At 32.8% G+C, this 24,554-nt stretch overlaps 1 protein-coding gene across 6 annotated transcripts; it reads right to left on the bottom strand.

Annotated features, from left to right (window-relative positions):
• Positions 1-294: 294 nt before the first annotated feature.
• On the bottom strand, positions 295-10,676 carry LOC115963527. 6 transcript variants are annotated; one of them, XR_004085847.1, is made up of 11 exons: positions 9,921-10,670; positions 8,742-8,999; positions 7,213-7,455; positions 6,891-7,040; positions 5,110-6,539; positions 4,169-4,248; positions 3,964-4,045; positions 3,759-3,884; positions 3,493-3,589; positions 1,720-1,877; positions 295-769 (listed from the first exon to the last, which is right to left on the bottom strand). XR_004085847.1 is itself a non-coding variant. In XM_031082549.1 (11 exons), the coding sequence occupies exons 1-11, from the start codon at positions 10,359-10,361 to the stop codon at positions 524-526; spliced, it is 3,321 nt and encodes a 1,106-aa protein (XP_030938409.1). In that variant the 5' UTR covers positions 10,362-10,665; the 3' UTR covers positions 295-523. The 6 variants fall into 6 exon arrangements, 4 of the variants coding, with proteins under 4 accessions (XP_030938409.1, XP_030938411.1, XP_030938410.1 ...); XM_031082549.1 differs by having other exon boundaries at positions 3,493-3,599; positions 9,921-10,665; XM_031082551.1 differs by having other exon boundaries at positions 295-717; positions 3,493-3,599; positions 9,921-10,665.
• Positions 10,677-24,554: the final 13,878 nt, after the last annotated feature.

The following is a 24,554-nucleotide window of genomic DNA, read 5'->3' as shown; positions in this document are numbered from 1 at the left end:
CATGGTACATTTGGATTGAGGGAGAGTAAAGTAGAGTAGAATTGATCCAAAATTAACCTATTCAAACAGACCCTTACTTGCAAAAGCATTTTTGGTCTATGTTCTTCGACAGTATTTGCAGGTACCAATGCAGAGCACAAGCACAAGAGAAAGATAATGCCACATGAATTTGGCTTGTCATTCGATAATAATCTTAGACACAGCAAAGATTTACCGTACACTCTCATATGAACATTAAAAGCTAAAGTTTACCGTACAATTTCCTAAATGAAAATGTGTGTGAGGGAGAGAAACTGAGCAGGACAAGACAACAGATAATATCAATTTCCTTTGATGTTGTGTACTGTACAAATTTTGTACATGAACTACTAAAGAAAAAAATCAAAGAATACAAAAAAAAGGCAGCTGTTGGCTCGCCACACTAAAGGCTGCTAACAAACCATATCAAAATGGGAAGCAAAAACAAATGAAAATGCAGATCAAAAGAATGAAATGAATAAAAAACCAAAAAAAAAAAGGGGCTTCAAGATATACATTTCACAAGCAAAGGAAACATGGATGTTCCTGCATGGATTGCCTTCACCAATGCCACGAACTGGAACAGACTGTCTTCAGAGAACCACCTGATCATCCATGTTACAGGGCTTGAAGCTGTTTTTTCATCATTGATTGCTGCAACCTTCTTGTCAGCTTTGGCAGAGGAGCAGAATACTGATGCTGTACATTTCAAAGCTATGGTCACACACCAACTCTCTCTAGTCTCAATGACCTAGAAATGGAGTTGAGATATGAATCAAATATTTTGCACACCTCATTTTGCACACCTCCAGTGATTTTTTTCTTTTTTTGGTTAGAAAAAAAATCTTGGTTTAAGTAATGGAGCAATGAGGCAAGGAAAACAACAAATATTAAAATATATCCTTTTTTTATAATAAAATTCCTTCAATTAAAGAAAGACCACAATGTCGCAACTAAGCATGGCATGCATAAACCCTTGACTACCATCTATTATAGACATACCTTTCCATTGCGGGCTCAAGAAGATATTAACTAAAGAATACAAAGACAATGATCGCAATAATCCACAAAAGAAATAATAAATATGTCAAACCAGAAACATGTTAGCATCTAAGAATTTGGGAAAGAAAAACAAAAATCTTCTATACAATATAGGAAACTAGAAAATGCTTACAAATGTACAAACCATGTTCCTCATTCAGAATAATAAATAATCCTTTCGCTATGATCTACTACATTGTTATCCAGTAGAGACTGAACAATATATCAACATAGAAGTGAAGACAGTTATCAATGATAATGATGATAACTGTAACTTAACTAGTAACAATAAATAATCCTTTTGATATGATAACACGTTTTGTCAACCAAAAAACACACGCATATGTGATACCCCAAATTGTTTGTTTGATTGTGTGATGTGCGACATGTGCCGAGTCCCACGATGGGTTTTTACTAGGTGGATCTCAGATTTATACGTGCAGATGTTGTTAGTGCTTTCTTCGGGTTGTTACACAACATGTTTCATCAACCAAAAAAAAAAAAGAAGGAAAAACACACATGTCAAACCAGGAACAAAACATTAGTGACTCGTGAGATAGAAAAGAATACTTAGCAATTTAGGTGAATGTGATGTATAAAACTAGCAAATGCTTATAAATGTAGGCCTCAAGGAAAGCTTTAGTAAATTCAAAAAGTTACCATCTCAGATATGTCAACGATGGAGCAATATGAATCAACTGAGAAATATGGAGGCAAAGATGAATCCATTGAAAGGGAGCTGAACTGCACAAGGTCCTCAATACAAAGAAGCAGATTGTCTCCAATGACAAACAATGATCTTGAATGCCATGAATCCTCTGTTGCATGTGAGTAGAAAATTTAGAATTATTGTAGAACTTATGGTCATGTAAAAGTAATCATATATTTATAAAACTATTCAACAGATATCCTTTATTTCTCTTTTAAAAGTGGAACATAGGTTCAAAAATTTTAGAGCTGAACACAATTCTTTCAACTTGGTGAAAAAGTAACAGCTCAGATCATGTACAAGCACTCTGTCCCTCCAATAAGTACATGCCCACAAGTGAGCTGGTATAGAACATTTCAAAAAATTTAGAGCTGAGTTCAATTCTTTCAACTTGGTGAAAAAGTAACAGCTCAGATCATGTACAAGAACTCTGTTCCTTCGGTAAGTACATGCACACAAGTGAGCTGATATAGAACATTGTTGATGCTATACCTATTCAAGGGGTATCCATTTTATTCATGAGCTGGTAATTCCACATTCTGAATAAATTTTGGATTCAAGCATCACTAAGCAACAAACCAACATTGAACATCATTAAAGTTTATCCTTGTTGGTGTTAGTTAAATTGTTTGCCTAGTTTAATTATCTATTTTTGTAACAAATCCATGGTAAATACTCAACAGCATTAAGATCTGACAACTACATTTCAAATTTGGTCCCTTTTTTTAGTGTAAAATAAAAATAAAATAAAAGCTCCAAAAGGTGCACTTTGAGTTTATCAAAAAAGCTTCATAAATCATGCAAATGCGCCTCATCTTATAGACAAAAAACACTAAGCTTGTAAGCTTTGTGCTTAAGCATGCTTTTACCAACAATGATATTGTATACAAAAGGCATACACACTAAGGGATTTCATCTTGAATTGATCTAGTAAAATCATCCATAACCAACAAAAAGAGAAATACTTGTTGATGAATTGTGATTGGAAACTCACTTGTAATGCTTATACTTGTTTTCACCCTAATTATATCCTTGTCGTAAATATCCTTAATCACCTTAATACTTTAGAGGAACTTTCATTTCAAGAACTCACAAATAACCTCTGTAGGTATTATCATACAGTCTCTAAATTAAAAAACCATATGAAAATCTTTTCAAGCATATTTGTCCATTAGACAACTATAGTAAATCACCCTGACATAAAACCAAATTGATTTTCTGATATTGGTTGTTATGGATCAAGAAGGAAATCCCAAAGGAACTAGAATTTTTGGTGCAATCGCATGGGAATTGAGACAGTTAAATTTCACTATTGTTTCATGTCTAAACCTATATTCTATCGCTCTCCCCCAGAGCTTCACAGTGAGAATCATAAACTTAATTCCAGTCATTTGTATAATTATGAATATCTTCTTCACTTTTGTACTAAAGTATCAAAGTGTTTTTCCTCCATCACTAGGCATTTTGTTAATGCTTAAGATCTTATTGAAAAGGCTTGTCAACCATCATATACCTACACCCCAAGCACTTCCAAATTATTTCAAAAACAAATAATTTTAAATGCATTCCTTCATTATTTTTCTTTTTCAATGCTTCACATTATGTTCAATTTCCTTTTCTTGCACCAAGAAATTTTTTTTTTTTCGGTTGAAGACTGAACTCTCACAACATGCTCAGACGTTTATATACAAATCATAACAAGGGTGAAGAAGTGAGAACTTTACCTTCATTGTTGTTGTGCCAGAATAGCACCATAGAATATTGGAATATGCTCACTTTCAAACCTCCATATACTTGTTTCTCAAACAATTCAACCTGAACCTGCTCCAAACTGCCATTTAAATTTCCAAAACCAGTCTATCATAACAAAGAAAAGGAAATTTGTATATATAGCCTACTGACTTTGGAACTAAATAAATATAACAAAGAAATAGTACACAGAGTAATGCCAAAGCAAGTTCCAAAACTAAACGTTTAGGCCATAAATCACCTTCTTAAAGAACAACTGTCATTTGCCTCATGTGGATCAAAAACTTTCAAGGTACTAAGTAATTGACTTGACTTCTGAATGCTTCTAGTAATAAACACGTATGCTGATCCTCTGTCAATGTACACCCTGTCTCAAACACAGAAAAAGAGAGTTTTTAGGAAAACGATTGGTTCTGGATTTACTAAAAGTACCAGAAATCACTAACCTCACAACCTGAAGTCCTAATCCTACTGACACCTCTCTGATATCTTCAACTTTATGGCAACCTAATAAGCTAATAATAGATCCTGCATAAAGCCACTTCAGCTGTCATTAGGCTGGAAATACAGCAGAAGAAATCTCCCAAGTAATCATAATTAATAATAAAATCAATGAAATATATGCCTCCTGCAAAGACTTCATAACCCGACCTGATCCATCACCTGTGACTCCAATAAGCAGCACATAAAACTTGTTTTCACTGCTCAGTAACAGAACCACTTTTCCGCATCTGGAACAATGAAGACAAATTAAAAATGAAAAGGCCGACTTCATCTATAAATAATTAAAACATTAAATGTTTCTAAATATTGTTTAGTCTATTGGGAAGTCCAAATAACAAACATAAAAAATGGTATATGTAGCTTTAGAGAAACAATATCTTAGAGAACATGATCCAACCATGTATGAATAAGAGAACAGAGATCAGATTTGTTTAACTTTTTTATTTTTTGATAATTCAAGAGTTGGAGGTGGGAGGATTTGAACCTTAGATGTCTTTACTAGAAACAACAAGAGGTGCCAACTAGTTGAGTTACAAGACTCTTGGCAGATATCAAATTTGTTTAGTCCAATTCTATAATTTGATAGTTACAATGGGGGAGGGGATTTGAACCTTAGATGTCTATGTTGAAAACACTAGGAAGTACCAATTAGTTGAGCTACAAGACTTTTGCAAATGTAACTATGTCTCACTGATATTTAGAACTTAGTGGTGGGGTGAATACCGCACTTAATATCACTCCACAGAGTTATGCTTTTCACAAGAAAATTCCAGAAGTATATATAAAAAAAAAAAATCATTACAGAGAGCATGTCTGATATTAAATTTTAAAATTCCAGTAGAAATAAATTATAACATACATATTCCCAGGATCAAAAGTAGTAGGATTTATTCTCATAATAAAATATAATATGTCGAAATTTTTTTTGCAAAAATTATTTAACTAGTAGTCCAAGCATCATTAACAAATCATTTGGCACATGATAACATAAGCGAAATTTCTTTTTTTGTTTTTGTTTGCAGGTGCTAAAAAATCCGTGTCACCCAATTCAGTTTTCCTATCATTCATTGTAATAGATAAATATTTACCTTTCTTTATATTTGGATTCTGGCTCAAGTACACAATCACAATGCAAATACTGCCGACAAGTCTCATGAATGCTGGAATCCGCAACATTTATATTGAAATAGTTCTCAATAAAATCATTACCACCTGTTGATGAGCACCTAGATCCAGAAAAACTACTAGCATCAATTGGAGGGGCTCTGTTTCTGTTTGTCCACATCTGTTCCTTATGAATAACTTCCTGAAGTTCACTCTGACATGAAATTTGTTTCCCTTGCTCAGGTTCCATATCAGCTCTAAGAAAATCCAGATTTGCATTTGATTCATGAGATGGTTCTGTTTTGCCAACCACATTATTCTCTGCTACTAGTGAAATAATTCTTTTCTTCATTTTCCTTTTTCCTTTTCTCGTCTCCAAAAAATCTGCCTCTTGGTTGACAAAATGAGCAATTTCATCATCAAGAGCAACAGCAGGAAAATCTTTGCCATTTTCTCTCACATGGAAAATTTCATGTCTTTGATCACAATCCTTATCCTCGAAATCATTTGGAGATGAGTTTTCTTTAACAATCCTATTCAGATAATTATCATTCGTAGACTTATCAAATTCTGGTATTGATTCACACGAATCATCATCACTACAGCTGGTATTACTATCAGATGATGCCACTGAATAGGACTCTGCAGATAGCTGCATAATTTCTTCAACTAAGTTGTGACGACGATGAAGAATGTCCTCTTGATAATGAGGGGGTGATCCAGGGCAAGCAATGGTTGAATGAGACTCCGATATATCATCAATGGCTGATAATGGTGATACGCTGAGATTTTCAATCACACCATGACCTCCTTGGATGCTGGTATCAGGGTGGGAAATTCTAGCTTGTGGAGAAATAATATTAATCCCTTCATGTGAATATGTTTTTAGATGCTCCTTGTTTGTATCCATTCTTCCCAAGCCAACTAGAGAATCCCCGCCACTAATCCCCAATAAACCAATTTGGCTAAAGTATGGATTGGCAGGCAAACCAGTAGATGTATCTGCAAAGGAATTATCAGATTCTAAAATATTTGTACTACTCTCATCTCCAGAAGCCTGAACAGAATCTGAGACATATCTTGAACTTTCACCAAGATATTTTTTGCTTGACCTTTTTTTCATATAATTTTCTTTTTCATTATGCAATGATGCCCCAATATCTTTACCTCTGTCCACAGAGGTCTCAGAAGCATGATCCATCCACTCCTTAAACTCACGCAACCAAAGAACAGAGCGCTCTTTCTTCATGAGTTCAACTCTATTCATCAAATCAACTATTTCAGCTTCATCTTCAGAGATGACAGTATCTGTCCTGCTTTGAATGTCAATGTCACATGATACAGACTCTTGGTCAGAATATACACCTGTGCTCTCTTCTTCGCTCCCAATAGAAGCAAGACGAGACACCTTTCTCTGTAAAAAATAACATCACATTAAAACTAATAAAGAGAAAACACAAGTAACGCAGTAACACAGAGTGCCAACAATAGCCATCATCATAATAATATTATTTAGGGAAAAGAAAGGGAAACATGCTAATTGCTAAACTATTAAGGTCTAGTGAAAACGCACTTTAAAGCATGAACTACTGTGTGGCAGAAGAATATGGCCAAGCATCACATTAAATTTTTTAACTAGGGCAAAAAGTAATCACCCAAATCTCATAGGGTCTTGCATGTAATTGATTTACATAGCTTCATATTAACTTTTTTTTTTTATTATTTTATATAGGTATAGCTTCATATTAACTTCAAAACCACATACCCTTTTTGGGTTAATATTCCCCTCTTCTTTAGCATCAACTTTTGCAGGAGAATAAAATCCAAAGCTGGCAGGTCGCTTTTGCCTGCTGGCAATAATAATTTGCCGTTTCCAGAACTCTCTGGTGCTAATATTCTTGTCATCTAACTTCAACTAAACAGCATCCGACAGAAGAGGGAAAGAAACTGTAAGTTTAGCTGGGGTGTAAAATTGCAAGCCAAAAAAAAAAAAATTGCAATTATGATTTAGTAGTCCCAACAAACATAACTAAATATAACTACATAACATAAAGTCCCAAAGAGTAAATATATATTAAATCACTTACTTTTTCTGGATACATGTAAAAGCTGAATACTTGTGCTCTATACCATCGGGCACAGCACAATGGATTTCCTTCCAACCATAAGCTTCGTAGAGATGGAAGGTCTGTTAGGAACTCTATCTCTGAAAAACTAGAAATTATATTGTAGGAAACATCAAGTCCTTCAAGTGACTTCAAATTCTCAATCCCTTGCAATGAAGTTAGAGCATTGTTCCTCAAAACAAGTTTAACAATATGACATGATACCTGCATGGCCCAACAACATCAGAGTATGCATTCAAAGCTAATTACAAATTAAAAATTTATAGCGAATTAAAATCTATTTGGCACTCAGTCTTTAAAGCATGCTGCTCAACATTCAATTTATATCAGCACTTTTTCCAAGCCAAAAATAAATATGTTTTTGTATAAATTTAGAATTTCAGATAAGTAAAACAATTTCCAACCTTGGGGTGATGTGATGTTGATGTGGAATAAGAGGGTTGTGGAAAAACTATATTACACAGTTGGAGCTTATTCCTTATCCTATTCAGGAGTGTAGAAGATGGCTTTGACTGGGTGATTTCTGGTTTTTATAGCCCAGATCATAAGAAAAAGAAAAAATCTGTTGGTTGAATTGAAAGAAGGGATGAATATATGGGATGTTCCTTGGTGTGTGGCAGGAGATTTTAATGCTGTCCACTTTCCTAGTGAGAGGGTTGGAGCATACAGACTTACATTGGCTATGACAGAATTTCCAGATTATATTGGCTACACAAATCTGGTTTATTTTCCACTAATTAAGGTTCTTTCTAAAGGTCTAATAATCAGAACAAGCCTTCAAGGGCAAAACTTACATACAGTTTTTTAGGTGCAAAACATTAGGATCCCAATTAAACTCAAACACATGGTTGCATTGACTAATAAAGCACTAACAGTGTTTCTTTTTTGATAATTTGATAATTGGGGGAGGGGAGATTTGAACCTTGGTGTTTCTACGGTGCTAACCAATTGAGCTATAAGACTCTTGGCAACAATGTTTTCTTTTCCAATGAGAATTTAATTCAGTAGAGCTATGTGTTTGAATTTAATTGGGGAGCCTAATATATTGAGCCTAAGGAACTGTATCTAAGTTTTATCCTTCCTTCAATATCTCGTCCACAGACTTCTTAATGATTTTTCCACTGAATTAGCCTTTTCTTTTCTGTTCACTCAAATTAAATAATCAGTAAGACTTCTGAATGCATTCAGCCAAAAAGGCTTGGAAATGGAAAAACTATTTGTAGCACCAATATTGAAAATTAAATGCTCAGGATGACATTCATATGAGCTAAAGCTTGCCCTCCTGTTTCTTATGGTGGGATAAAGCCATTTGAGCTAGAGCTTCTTGGCAAAACATTCCTTATCTTGTAAAAACTGTGCAATATATACAGTTATACATATGCGTGCACAAAAGCTCCCCAATTTATGGACAGCATTTTGAAGAAAGAACCAAAATAATGTACTTTCAGATTACTCTATTTTAACACGAGTCAACTACTTTAAGGAAGTACCTCGGTGAAGTATGAAATCGATCTTAGGTGATTAAAACCAAGATCCAAGTGCTTCAATTTGGCACACTTGCGAAGATTATCCACTTTTGCAAACTTGTTGCGACTAAGATCAAGTGTTTCCACAACAGGAAGAAGTTGCAAAGACTCATCCATGAGAACCAAGCCATTACACGCACAAGAAACAAATGACAACCGGTTCCATTGCGGAGAGTCCTTTATCTCAGCAATTCTACTCGCGAAAACATGCCGTAGAGCATCCTAAAAATTGTTCCAAATCAATTTCCATACAAAGCCAAACACCAAAAAGAAAATTTTCAATTCAAAAACAGAGATTTCCATTCTAAACATACAAAACTGGAAGTATAACCACTCCAGATAAAAATAGGAAAAGAAGAAATTGCAAAAAAATTTCCTGAATCTCAAATTTTTTTTCCCCTTACAGGAACCAATAAGGAAAATAAAAGAAGAGAAAAATAAAATAAAAATCCATTTAATTTATCCCAACAATTCTACTCGCAAAAACATGCCATAGAGCAACCTAAATATCATTCCAAACCACATCATTCAATTTTTTCCATACCAAACAAAAGTCTAAAAAGAAAATGATAAATTCAGAAACGGAGACTTCCATTAAAAATGTATAAAACTGAAAATAAATGATAAATTAGTGATTGTTCCAAAAGCTTAAGCGGTTATAAAACAATGAATTTAATCACTTAACCATTGTTCTAACTTCTAATAGTAAATTCAAACTGGCATTGAATTCAAGAACAAGAACAGTAACCGCTCCTTCTAAAATTTAGGAAAAGTAGAAACTGCAAAAATTTCCAGAATCTCAATTTCTTTCCCTTACAGGAACCAAAATAGAGAACACAAGAACAATAAAATTAAAAATCAAATCAAATCCATTCAATTTACATTAATTTCATTCCAGAGCCACACTCAATAGTGAAAATTGAAAATAGAACCGTATGAATCAAAGAAAATGTTAAATTCAAAAAACAGAGATTTCCATTCCAAATGTACAAAATTGAAAGTAAATTAAAACTAATATTTAATTCACTATTAGAAAGAAACAGAAGAAGAAGAAAAATCACATAATTCACATAAATTTCTTTCTACAACCACACTCAAAACTGAAAATGCATTTCTACAAAGAGTTCAAAAACACAGACTCACAGTAGAATTGTGGCAAATGATCTTCTCCAAGGTGTGCCGAAGCTCCAACAATCCTCTAGCTGCTGACGTGGACAAATCGCATCCTCTGAGCTCCAAAACCCTGAGCCTCCCAAACGGCAACAACGAGAGCGGCATAGGATCTCGCGAAGGCGGAGGCAACACCGAAACCACCTTCAACGACGGCAGAAGCCTCAAAATCCTCCGGAGCTGCTCGAGCGAGCGGTGGTCGCCGAGGTCCGACACGTAGGCGCGGAGATAGTCCACCGGCGCGCCGGCGAGCAAGCCTTCGAGCTCTCTCAGCGCCTCGAGCCGTGACTGCACGTAGTGCAAGCCCGTGGGGTTCACTTTGAGGACCACGGTGCCATCGAGTAACGGACCGACTTCGCTTTCAACGAACTTCACCAGCTTTTCTTGGTACCGATCGCCGGTGACGATCGCCATTGGAGAATCGATTTCGAGGTGCGAATTAGGGTTGGTTTCTATTGAGAAGAATACGACATCGTAATGAGGTGATGTGGATATATGTGTGTAGATGAATATACATACATGTGACTGTGTATCATGTATGTATGTGATTTAAGAGAGAGAGAGAGAGAGTTAAAAGACGATGGAAGTGAGATTCGAATATGAAAGGAATTTTTATTAGAGAGAGAAAGGGGGTTTGGGAGGGATGGGCGAGAGAGAAACGGCCAATTCGGCCATGGCTCTGTGGAGAAAGACAGGGAAAGTCGTTTTTTTTTTTTTTATATAATTTATTTTTATTTATTAATTGGACTGAGATTGGAAGAGAAGGAAGGTGAAATAAATTGATGGTGGGTCTAATGATTGGGTTGGGTTAGACAGTTAGACTCCGTCGTTTTGGTAAGTTTTATCTTACACTGCGTTTGGGAAGGGGGAGAAGTGGAAGGAATGGAAGGGAAAACAGGGTGAAGGAAGGAATTTCCTTTGTTTGGATGATAGAGGAGAAGAGAAGGACCGGTGTAGTAACGTTGTTTTAATAACTTGTAAAAATATATGTTAATCTTTAAATACTGGAACTGTTTAAACAACGGTTAAAAAATGGACCCGAAATATATAGAAAACAAATCCACCGAGTCCACAATTTGCAATCCAGCCAATTTAGGCGGAAAAGGAAGTAGGAAAACTCAAATAAAAAAGTGGAGCCCACCTTTTTGACCTCTAACCATTTGAATTTTCACTTTTGTCCTTTTCTTATATCCCTCTACCTAATTTATGTGGGATATAAAATTCAAAATAATAAAATTTTCTTTTCTTTTCTTTCCTTTTTTTTTTTTTTTTTTTTCTTTTTTCTTTGCAAGTCAAACAAAGGATTACTTCTTCTTTATTTTTTTCCTTTCCTTCCCATTTCCAAACATATACAAATGAAGTGTTTTCTTTCCCTTTTATCCTCCTTTCTTTTCCTTTCACTTCTACTATGTTTGGTAAAACAAAAGAGAAAGGAAATGGGGGAAGAGAAGGGAGAGGAGAGGGAAGAGAAAGGATAAATTTTTTCATTTCCCTTATTTGGTTTGTAAGGAAAAAAAAAAGGGAAACACACCTTATTGGTGAGTACTACCATAAGTACTCTCTCTTATCTCTCATTTTCCTCCCAATTTGGGAGGAAAGAATATGGTGGGTCATGGAGGAATTTGCTTCCTTTGTTTTTCTTTCCTTCACACTAATCCCTTCTAACCAAACAAAGGAATTTATTTCCTTTCTTTCCCTTTCTCTTCTTTTCTTCCCAAATCCATCCTAACCAAACAAAGGGTTAGGTTTCTTTTCTTTCTTTTCCTTTTTTGCAAAAGAATTTTTTTTTTGAAATGCTAAAGGGATAATAAATTGATAGGAACTAAGAGGACTTGATTTTAATTTTTTAATTTTTTTTTAAGAATCAAGAATTTGAAAACTTGATAATTTAGGATTAATCAAAAGGTAAAATTATAATTAAAAGCCATGCAACTCATTGAAAATATCCACAATTCAATTCCCCCTCTTAATTGTAATTATTTAATTAAAAATATTACTCACACTTTGTTGTAAACGATCACATTATAAAAAATAATAAGATTAAAATGTAAATTGCACGCTTTAAATTTCACTGAAATTCATTTCAGTTCTTTAACTTTACTTTTGTCTAATTAAGCCATTTAAGTTTAAAAAATTTTTTAATTCAGACATTTCATTCAATTTCATTTTAAAAATTTTATTATAAAAAATATGTATAATAAAAATATATTATAGATTTTTTATGTAAGAAATTTTTTTCAAATTTTTTTATTTGTTAATCATATCCTTAATAGCAATTTTTAAAGGAAATTAAACAAAAAATCTAAATTTAAAAAAAAATTAAAATTTAAAGGACTTAATTAAATAAAAAGTAAAATTAAAGAGTTACAAATAAATTTCAGTTAAATTTAGATGGTGTAATTTTCATTTTAACCTAAAAAATAAATACAATTGATCCATTTTTTAGTGAGTTATTTTTCTTTATTTTTAGTACATATTACTTTAGTAGTAAACTAGTAATCGTTTCAATCAAAAAAAAAAAAAAATAGTAATAGTTGTTTTTTTGGTGGGGGGGGGGGGGGGTGGGAAGAATTTAGAAATGCTTGTTGGGGGGTTTGTTGGGGGTAGATGGGAAGAGAAGGGAGGTAAAATTAATGAACAGTGATGTAATGATTGGGTTAGACTTAGAGTTTTGTCGTTTTGGGAAGTAGGTCTTTTTTTTTTTTTTTAATTATTATCTTGATAAATATAAGGGTTGGTTAACGTGTGCCCCTTAAATTTTTTTTTTTTGAAAATATTTACTCGAAAATTGAAAAAATTGTCATTATTTTTTCAATTCTTGAAAAAAAAATTTCTTAAAATAAAAATTAATGTATATCCTTAAAACACACATTAGAAAAATCCAAGAATAAAATATACTCCCTCCGTCCTACTTTGTTTGTCCTCTATTCCATTTTGAGATGTCCCAAAATATTGTTCTGTTTCTAAAAATAAAAGTTATTAATATACTAATGTTCCTATTATACCCCTATTAATTTACTAATTCAATTTTTTGATAAATTTATTTAAGGGTAGTTTTGGAAACTTATACATTTTTAAAAGGTAGACAAGATAATAAATGATATTCCTTTAAAAAGTTTGACTTTTCAAATAGGACAAATAAAGTGAGACGGAGGGAGTAACTGGGAACTGGCCACCGGGAAGCTTGTACAAATGCAATGCTGTAAGCCTGTAAGGACACCTGGCGTGCATGCAAATTATGCAATAACATTTACATTGGGGAACCAACGCGTTTCACCTTTAGAGAGGTAAAAGTCCAGGGAATCCCTGCCAATTTCCGGTTCGGCTACCCAAAAACAGATAAAATCCATTCCAATTCCGGTCAGACCGAGGGACCACCTTGTTTCATGTTTTTTATAGGCTAACAATATCACATTTATTTGACCACATTAATAACCCTACTTTTATTATTAACCGATCATAACCACTAATCATAACAGACCATATAAAGAAACTATTAAGTAATTGTAAAAGAGTAATTTTGAAAATATTTTTTGACAATGTTTTCACAAAAAATATTAAGTCAAAAGTTGTTATTAATTTTAATTTCAAATTATTATTGAAATTAATTTTTTACTAACATGTAACATCCTGTCATCTAATATTTGTTGTGAAAATATTATAAACATGTTATTTTTCTTTTCATTATATAATTTATATTGGTTAGGAGAGTAATAGAAGCATGAGAGTAAATTAATTTATATAAATACTATTTTTTATACTCTCAATTTTTTTTTTAACCAAATAAAAAAAATTTCACTCACAAGAAAACTAAAAAATTTTATCCTCTCTATTTTCATCCCAATTGTTTTAGTCAGAACTCAGAACTCCACGTACAATTCACATAGAAGGATTTGTAGTACCTAAATAGACCTCTAGCACAAGTCACGTGTGTGCCAAAAAAAGGAAGTACAAGTCATGTGGATTCAGTTTTTTAGTTAGAGTCGTGTTAACGAGCACCCGTAAGATACCCACAGCCCTTTGTACTTTTTAATCAACTTTATTGTAGTTTTATATCATATTTTTACAGCTTTTAGGTTGTGGGATCAGCTTTGTAGAGAGAAAAAAAATATTAAAATAAGTTGTTGGTCAGTTTTTCTGTTCTTTTTTCTTTTTGTTTATTTTTTTTTTTATCAAATGAGACCCACGTTAGTGCAAAAGTGTGTACTTGTTAACATTTACCTTTTAGTTAATATAGACTCAAAATATTTGTTTAGAAAAAAAAGACTCAAAGTGTTTGTACTGCCATGTTGGAAGCAACAATCTCGAGTTCTTGGCTATGTAAGAGTGACACTGACAGAAACACGAAACTTTTCCATACTTAAACTTCAGGAATGGCAATTGGATTGAAGGGATGATAGAGTTGGAAAGACTAGCAATAACTTCTTCAAGCCTTCAAGGATTTTATTTTATTTTTCATTCTATTTTTTTTGCTTTTAGATAAAATTCTACTATAACCTAAACTAAAAACTAAAGTATATACGTGTAAAGCTCCCTCCTTAAGATTTGAACTCTGGTCCTTAACTTTCACATCCTCCAAGAACTTATACTTATACAATGATCATGAAACTAAGGGTGAACGCTATCTGGTCTTCAAAGGCATTTTTTTAATTCCTCTCTCATCCTTTTCAGTTACTAGGGGTATGTTGATAACTGTTTTTTCCCCTTATTTTCTGTTTCCAAAAATAATTTTCTATTTTTAAAACTAAAAAACTTGTTTGGCAACCCAAAATGAACTAAAAACAAAAACTGTTCTCAAAACTCAATTTGTGAAGAAAACTAAAAATCTACAAAATGCTATTTTCGATTTCTAATTTTTAAAAGTCAATGAAAAAACGCATTTAATTTAATAAATCTATCTCATTTCAGGGTCTGTTTGGAAACAACTTTTTGCTGAAAGTACTATAAATAAAGGTAAAAGTAACTGAAATAGTATAGTGAGACTCATCAATAGTACCAAAAAAGTGTAGTGGGACCCATGAATAATAGCAAAAATGAGCTGAATAGTAAAATAAGTTGACTTTTTTAAGCCATGCCCAAACGCACACTTAATGAGTTAGAATTAAAGTTCAAATCCTAGTAACAAAATGTTTTAGTATTTTCTATTTTTTCCTTCAATTTTTTTTTTTTTTAATTTCAACTAACCAAATATGTTTTTAATTTCGAAGATGCAAGAAATTTTTTTTTTTCTTTATATTCTCAAAAACAAGTTTTTGGGAATAGAAAATTAAAACTATTACCAAATATAACTTAGAATTTTCTCTACTGCGTAGATATTTAATGAATGAGTCTTTTGCAAGAGATTATGGCAAACGAACGAGGTTAACAAAGCTCTCTCTTTTAGATGCATCCATCAGATGAATGGGTTTTGAATTTGATGTGATATGAACTAATTAGGTGGTCTTATATATATTGTGGTGGTTTGGATTTTTACAGAAGAGAGATTTTGTTGCATTGTATTTATGTTGATTGCACTTTGGCACCATAACTATGGCGGTGAAGAGCCTTTTAAACTTTTTTTCTTTTTTCTTTTTTTGAGAATCACAGTCTTAAAATCGAGGGCATGAGTCAATAACTTTGTCTTATTGTAATTTGGTATATATATTTTTGTTGTACTGAAGATGATGGCAGAACTGAAGTGATTTGTTGATGTTCAATTACCTTATCTGATTGCATTTCAGTGATCACATGTTCCGCACTTATTTTTCTGTTGATAATAATAAAATGTTTCTATAAAAAAACACTTGAAAATAATATCAAACTCTTTAAAAAACTAATAATAATATCAAGCTCAGAGGTTTATTGTGCAATTATAGATGAAACATATATATATATATATATATATATGTGACTACACAACAAAAAAATATAAGAGAAAGATGTGTTACCATCAAAAGAATAATTTAGATGTTAGAACTTTTGAAAAACCAAAAAATATTAAAAAAGCATAAGATTTACTTCCTATAAATTTTTGAAACAAAACAAATGTATATGATTACACAACAAAGAAATATAAAAGAAAAATTGATTACTTTCAAAAGAATAATACATGGTATAGTCATTGAAATCTGCTAAACATGTTCAAATATTGCAAAAACTAACACAAATTTAGATGTTAAAATTTCCAAAATGCCAAAAAAAAAGATATATAATTAAAGAATAAGTTATTGAAATAATTCAAAAAATACATGACTATTAAAAAGACAAATATAAGAAAAAGAAAAAAGTACACGAACCCATAAAGCAATAAGTTTTAAATTTTAACAAGTCTAACTTTAAACGATGAAAAAAAATCATATACAGTCACAGGTGTAGGGTTTGGTGATTCATGTATGAAAATAAATTTTTTAAAAATACATGAAAAACCATTATTTATTTATTTATTTTTAACAAAGTAGAGGAGAAGAAAATAACAGAAGAAGAGCTTATACCTCTACTCAGCTTTAAAAAAAAAAAAATATTGGAGTTTACACTGCTTTTATAGTATTCATGATTATCAACGTTTAAGTTTGAGTTTAAATTGGACTTGTTAGAGAGATAGAGTTTCACTCCTTGCTAAGTTTGGATTTTGACTTTTGAGTTTCACTATTTTCAATTGTGAGCATAGGACACCACCTTCGGAGTTAACGCGTAAACGCTAAACTCATAATCCATAGATAAATCTAATACAATTAGATCATATCTTCCGAAATAAGAGCACTATCTCCAAATAGTTTGCACCTTATCATAAAATATCACGTTAGTGAAAAAAAAAAGAGAGAGAGAGAGAGAGAGACTGACTTCAATATAAAATAATTTTTTTAAAAAAATGATAATGATGTGGCAAGCTCTAAAGAGGTCAATAAAAAGTCAAAAGTTTTGGTTATATATATATATATTAGCCGCTAACCCATGCGATGCACGGGAAAACTATTTTGTATAAAGATGAAATATTAAATTACTTAAGCTGTGTTTGGTTCATGTAAAATATTTTCCGGAAATGCTATTTTCGGGAAAGAAAAATATTTTCAAGTGTTTAGTTGCATTATGAAAATTGTTCTAGAAAATATTTTCATGTGTTTGGTAACATTTTGAAAATGCTATTTTCCACCACCACCCACACCACCACAACAACAACAACAACAAAATCAGAGATCAAAGAGAGAAAGTAAAAAATAAAAATCACACAGAAACGTAGATCGGTTCGTGGGTCGATCAAAATCACACAAAAAATCAAAATCACAAAGAGAGAGAGAGAGATCGGTTCGTGGGTTCGTGGCGCGAAGGCTTTGGGTCGCCGACAAAGTCGAAGGCTCGTGGGTCGAAGGCTCTGGGTCGAAGATCGGTTTATGGGTTTGTAGATCAATGGGTCGAAGGCTCTGGGTCAAAGATCGGTTCGTGGGTTCGTAGATCGGTGAAGTCGAAGGCATGATCTAGGCTCTGGGTTCGTGGCGTGATCTGGGCTCTGGGTTCACCGGCGAAATCGAAGGCTCTTCTCTCTCTCTCTCTCTCTCTCTCTCTCTTTGCGCGTGAGTCCGGAAATGGTTTGAAGTGAAAATTTTGACTAAAACCAATTTCCAGGTCAAAGCCATTAAAACACACGATTTACGGAAAAGCATTTCTAGAAAATTTATTTTCCATGCACAACCAAACACCCGCATTTATAGAAAAACATTTCCGAAAGTGATTTGAAGCCAAAACAAACACAGCCTTAATAAAAAATAGAAATCAAACTTAAGTTTAAAATAAAATGAAGAATTAAAACTTAAATATCCTCAACTATCCATAAAATGTATGAAACATAAAATCTTAAGGCAGTTGTTCTTGTTCATTGCCTTACCATGTACTGCCAAGTGTGTACTACAATGACCAATCACCACTTACCAAGAGATGCAAATAAAACATTTGCTTTGACTTCATCACCGAATTGCAGAAAAAGAGCAGCACAGTATGAACACACTACAGAATCTAAATAATGCCCAGCCAAGCAATAAACCGTAAGAGACAAAAAGGCTTAATATCATATAATATATTATAAGCCAACTATATTTCAAAACCAAACAATGCAGCGCAGGCACAATACGCATAGACCAGCAAATATATAGACCAATGCTTAGTCAAACAAAGATTCAAGAAGACAAATATCTTAATATAATATAATTTAATTAATCCCACCACTACTGTCAAGCATCAAAACAACTTTATACAATGGTTGGAAAATATCTTAGACACTGAGCAAACACAGCAAATATGACAAAGGCAAAACACTTTATTGGCAATTGGTTTACTCTGCGCAAAATTTTCTCGAACACATGGTGTGCACAAAAATATTACAATGCCTTAGTTATAAATGTTTGATATTATAAAAATTAAAAATTAAAAATAGAAAACAATAGCATGATTGTGAAAAAAGGAATTACCAATAGCAGTAGCGTCAAGGGTACTCTGTTTTTTGTCAACAACCTTCGTTAGGTTTGTTCTCGCAGAGGGGAAAAAAAAAAGGAAAACGGAAAAAACGGAAAGAAGAAAACAAAAAGTAAACAGCGTATATAAACAATAATAAAAAGTTACCCACTGAAACTAAATAAGCAAACCATCGAAAAGATACAATTGTTTAGTATTTTAAAGTGAACGTGTCAGCAATTTATGTAGCTATGTGGTGGAATGAGGAGTGATCAACGAAAAGTTAAACGTTTCAGCTATTAGTTATTATATAAATATATAGATTAAGAATTTGAGCTTATTTGTCATTTTATTTTACTTTTAAAATGTAATAATAAATTAATAATGCATTTTTTCTTTTTTCTTTTTTATTAAAACTCTTATTTATTGTCTAGAACTTATGGTGTGTACCTCCTGGTGTTTCTAACAAAAATATCTAAGGTTCAAATTCTCCCATCCTAAATTATCAAATTTAAATAATAAAAAACTCTTATTTATTTTCTTTTTATTATTTTATAGTTTTTGAAATTTAAAATATTCTTCTTTGAAACCCATGGAATGAATGGGAAGGTTCAATCAAATATAATTCTATCCAAAAAAAGAAGAAGAGTTTTTTTTTTTTTTTTTTTTTTTGTACATAAATATAAAATTTGATAATTATGATAGTTATTAATAAACATTTATTTTGATTGTTTTTGTTTTATAAAATTAATATATAAAATTTGATAATTATGCTAGTTATTAATAGGTATTTATTATGATTGTATATTATATAGAACTATTAAACATATAATTATAGTAATTGTAAGTACTTAAAAAATAAAGGCCTATGCCCACTAAGAACAGTGGTACATTGTCCTTCAAACCAAGCCCAAATAATAGAATTTCTTTAGGGAGTGGGAAAACATTTCAAGTGCAATTCTAAACAAGATTCAAGTCTAAGACCAAAGAGCCTAAGATAACAGAAAGGGATAACATAAGTAAAGAATGAGAAAAAAAGCTCTCCTCAGGCAGGTCCGAGGATTAGTTTCTTGCATATAATTTTAAGTTCTACATCAGATAATACATTGTTCATTTTCTCTTTTTTCTATTTCCTAAAAATAAAAAAAAAATAAATAAAAAATGTCCATCCCTATTTTTGGGAGACTCCCTTCCTTTTATATCCTCCTTCTTTGCATCCTAACCCTCCATCTATATGCTTCTAGGTGTTCTTAAGGATGCTTGTCCCATCAAAACTCTGTTGAAGGTGGTGGAAAGGGCTATTAGCTATGAAGTTACTGTTCAGGGGTCATTTCCTCATTAATGTAGCTAATAAGGTTGGTGCAGGTAGGGGTGTCTAGACCCGCTCCACTCATTGGAACCGCTCAACTCGCCGCCACCCAAATCGAAAGTTGACCGACCCGAGCACCACTATGGTCGGTGATGGTTTTGTCCAACGAAACCTGACCCTCGTCGGTTCGAGTTTCGGTTTCACTTCTCTCAACTCGCCAAAGCTAACCCAACTAAAGAATAGGTAGATTTGTTTGATTTTCCTCCTTTTCTCTCTCAGATCAGCCCAGTTTTAGTGGAGATCTCCCTTTCTATGCCCAGATTCGGTGGAGATCTCAAGTTTTTCACCTAGATCCGGTGTAGATCTTGCGATTTCCGCCCAGATCGAGTGGAGATCTTGAGTTCTCTATCCAGATCAAGTGGTGATCTCGGTGATTTTTGGTGCAAATGAAGTGAGTTTTTGCAGATTTCGGTGAAGTTTTTGAAGATTTCGGTGACGTTTGCAGGATCCGGCGACTTTCTCCACCGACCGAACCAACCTGAGCATCACTAGAACACAAAATCGACTCGACCGATTGACATCGGCGGTCGGTTTTGGGTCCCTTTGCCTTCCACCTGACACCAACGGGTCGGGTCCAAGTTGGGTCCAAAACTGGCCTAGCTCGACCCGTGGACAACCCTAGGTGTAGGACATCAATGCAGAGGAGGAAAGTGTTCCTTCCAAGAAACTTCCTCCTCTTTTCCTTGCCTTCATCACTACCCCTTCTCCTTACCCTAGAACATCACAAGACGCCAATTATCTTGATTCTGCTTCTATCCTCGAGTGGGTGAAATCCTCGAAGCACATTTATCACTTTAGGTTTGGACTAGGCAATTTACTCCCTAATCCAATCCTCCTTGGTCCTTGGGGCCTCACAATAATTATTAATATATTTATTATGATTTTTTTATATGAAATTTGATCATTATGCTAGTTGTCAAAAGATGTTTATTATGATTTTTATTTTTAAATAGAATATTTAAAAGATATAATTATGTTAATTATTAATATATATTTATTATGATTTTATTTGTACATAAGACTATTTATTCTATATTTCAAAATATATATAATGTGATTATAAAAAAATTATCAATATATATATTGAGGGTTTAAATATAAAATAAAATTTAAATTCAATTAGAAATATATATTATAATATGGGCATTGAAAATTGCTAGGTTATAAAAACTTATATGACAAAATATTACAATGTCAACTAAAAGTTAAATATGTTCAATTTTATATATATTATACATTGATAAAATATTTTAAAAATGCATATAGATTGGTAAAATAATATTTTTTTAATGAAGGTCGACTTATAAAAGAGATAATAAACCATCAATTTTGATAAATGAGAAGAAAAATTAAGAATATAATTTTTTTTTTTCTAAATATATAAAGTTATCAGTAATAAATATATCAAAGAAATCTATTATTAAAAAAAAAAAAATCCAAATCATAAGTTAGATAGGGTACTTGGAGGCAAAATTGTAAGTTTCTTTAAATGGCTTTGGGTTTTTTTGGCGGGACCACTAGGCAACTGAGCAAGAAACTTATTTAAATTGACGTGAATTAATTTACAACCTTTTGTTTTGGATTAAGTTTAGCTCCTACTACCATTAAAAAGATGACATTTGTATTTGTCATATATAAATATATAATGCACATAATTCACTTAAGTTGATGACGCCCAAAAATTGTCAGTGAGTCGCACGGTCCTCACGTGCTCTAGATAAAACTTGCGAAACAGAAATAGAGAAGACCTCACAGAGAGTACTAATGTGGTACTGGCCAAATACCCTCCGAAAGTTAAGTTAGAAAACTTTTACCACTTTAGAGTGTTATGCGTACCTTGATTTGTGAGGGCTTTGGGGATTTTATAGTAGCGTGGAGTTGACATCCGTTTCTTGGCAAAGAGGGTCTTTCCTTGTAGGGAAGATCCTCATTAATTCGCGTATTTTGCAGGATCCTTTCCTTGTAAGAATCCTCTTGATTAGGGTTAACCGCAGAGCGCAAGATGTTTCCTTATATACACATTTGTGGAGGCCAAGTAAGGCCACGCTGGACTCGTCAAAGGCCTCTTTCTCCTCGTTAGCTTCCTTGTTGTCTCACACAAGCGTCGTCGGGTGTTGAGATGGAGTCGTCTGCTTATGATATCGTTGTTTTCATCTTTCTGAATGCACAAAAAAAGCTAATGGGATCATTGGGACCGCCGGCTTCCTCATACATGGATGAGTTTATCTTTCTTCCAAAATTACCCTTATGATAAGTCAACCAATTAAGTGAGATATGTTCTTCTAAAATAAAATAAAACTAAATGAATAAATAAGCGAGCTATGTGATTATACATGATCGGATATATTTCATCTTCCAATTTGTGATTAGAGCCAAACATTTTCGGTTTTGTTTTTATTTTAAGAAATATAATTTTTTTTTTGGGAGAAGAAAAGAAATAGAAATTTTAATGATAATAGTCTAATAACAATTGAAGTGACATTTATTTGTCATGGTTCACCTCTTAACCTTTGTATAATAATTCATTGATATTACGAGAGAGAGATAACGACAGGACGTTTGATTTATTGCTAATTGCTTTATCACACGTTTGTGATGTTTACCATATTGGTTCCATCGTCCTTGACATTGGAGCTTAAGATTGCAATGTGCCATTCACTTTCCAGGAAACTAGCAAAGATTATGAGCTGCCAAACAAGATAATTGGGTGGTGTTTTACATTTTTGACCATCACTAAGAGGATATTTTTCATTTTCTTTTTCAACATCTATCTTTGGAATAAGAAGCCCTATACATGATGTGATTAAATTCCTTCCATAGACTTAGAGGAATAAATTCCATGGTGTTAAATTACAGTGAGGTAATTAATGAGTACAAGTCAACACAATATGCAAGAAATTTGTGTATATAAGTTAACAGAAGGGAATCTTTCAGCCAAAAAAAAAAAAAAAAAAAAAAAAAAAAAAAAAAAAAAAAAACAAACAAAAAACAAAAGGGAATCTAGACAAAAAAAAAAAAAAAAAAAAATTTGAATGGTGTCACCTCACAACATAATAAATAAATATTTTTATATTTTTAAAATTTTTTCATTGGTTACACCTCACTTTATACTGTTTAAGTATGTGCTTAGTAAAAATTAAAAAAGTCAGTTTATTTTACTATTTAGTTTATTTTTGATATTATTTATAGGCCCCACTATCACTTTTTAATACTATTCATGAGTCTCACTGTATAATTTCAGCTAACTTTTATCATTATCTATAGTATTTTTAGCAAAAAATTTTCAGTTTCAATAAAATAAGCAAATCTCAAATAGACCCTAAGTAATAAAATTTTTTGTATCCCAACATTACACAATAAATAAATGTCTAAATTACTTTTTTTTTTTAATTGATTATCAATTTCTTGGTGATATTTATACAATAAAATTTATATTATCCCTGACATTTGTCTCATTCATGACTTAGTGTAGTCTTAAATTATTATGCAATAGCTAAGAGTTTTATAACTTAACTTGTAAGTATCTCTAATATTACACAATAAATAAATTTCTGAATTGCTCCTGTGGGGGCCATTCGATCAATAGGCCCATTAAGGTCAGGAATGTTGGGCCTGTGGCCCATCCGAGGACGCATATCCGCCCGAGGAGGCCAAGTCAGGTCATAAGGTAATTACTGAAGGGGGTGGTAGTCAATATCACGAGGGTGAGGTGCTGTATTCGTCCGAGGACGCCATACTCCTCGGCACTATGAGTCTGAGGACGAACAGGGCACGGTCTTGTGGCAGCCGGGCCTCAGAATTATGTCACCAATGCAGATAGGATCACAGACCAAGGGTAAAAGGGAAAAGATAAACAAATATCTATAATCACAGCTGCCTCCGCATTAATGACTTCTCAACCAACTCTCTGGCCGCATTAATGTGGAGGTGATACCTGAAAAGTAAGGAGGCAGCCATAGGAAGTTCTAGGAGGTGCTAGATGGGACAGAAAGAAATCCTCCGAACCCAACCTACACGTGTGCGGTGAGGATGAAAGGCAAATGGTGGTATATAAACTGAAAGAAGAACATGCAAAAGGGGGATGGAGAGAGAAAAGAAAAGAAAAGAAAAAACACAGACAAAAGAAGAAGAGAAAAAGGAGAGAAAAAGAACAGTATTGATTACCAAGGAAAAGGATCGTAGTGCCAACTTTAGACTTTCAGTATACGTGAGAGTGAATCTTTTCATTATACAAAAGTTAACCTAGTTCTTTATACTCACGCTCTACAAATTATATTGTTTGGGCCTTTTTACGTGCGAACCCAACATTATTACGGGTCGTTACAAATCGCGTCCTTACAGCTCCTTTTCGTGATTGATTATTGATTTTATAAGATTTATATAATAAAATTTATAGTATCCCTAAAACCAGTCTCACCCATGTGTAATCTTAAATCATCATGCAACAGCCAAGAGTCTTATAAATCAACTAATAATTCTTGGTGTTTTCAACAGAGATATCCAAAATTTAAATCTCTTCTCCCCCTACTGTATTTATCAAGTTAAAAAAATAAAAATAAAAATATTATGAAATTGGACTATCCTACGTGGACTGTTTTACATATATAGCTGCTGGGGAAAAGTGAAAACATATGAGTTGCAGAAATAACATTAAAAAAAAAAAAAAAAAGAATTCGGCTGCACTGTCACATGCAATTAGCAATTATTTTTAAATTTACTGCATCATGATTCTGATTATGGAATTTGGATGATTATGAAGAGCAGTCAATTTCACAACTCACAAGCTCCTCTGTGCATATGAGGAAAGGGACACATGA

Source organism: Quercus lobata, chromosome 10 (assembly GCF_001633185.2).
Source record: "Quercus lobata isolate SW786 chromosome 10, ValleyOak3.0 Primary Assembly, whole genome shotgun sequence".
NCBI classification, from domain to species: domain Eukaryota; kingdom Viridiplantae; phylum Streptophyta; class Magnoliopsida; order Fagales; family Fagaceae; genus Quercus; species Quercus lobata.
Note: the sequence above shows the minus strand (reverse complement) of the source record. Positions and strands in the feature narration are given on the sequence as shown.

What these genes read in the sequence shown, in the direction of transcription:
- LOC115963527 (XM_031082549.1), bottom strand. Translation starts at nt 10,361, where the DNA reads ATGGCGATCGTCACCGGCGATCGGTACCAAGAAAAGCTGGTGAAGTTC. An exon ending in TTAGGACTTCAGGTTGTGAG is followed by an intron (nt 3,885 to 3,963) that starts GTTAGTGATTTC and finishes TGTTTGAGACAG; the next exon opens with GGTGTACATTGACAGAGGAT. An exon ending in CTGGCACAACAACAATGAAG is followed by an intron (nt 1,878 to 3,492) that starts GTAAAGTTCTCA and finishes CACATGCAACAG; the next exon opens with AGGATTCATGGCATTCAAGA.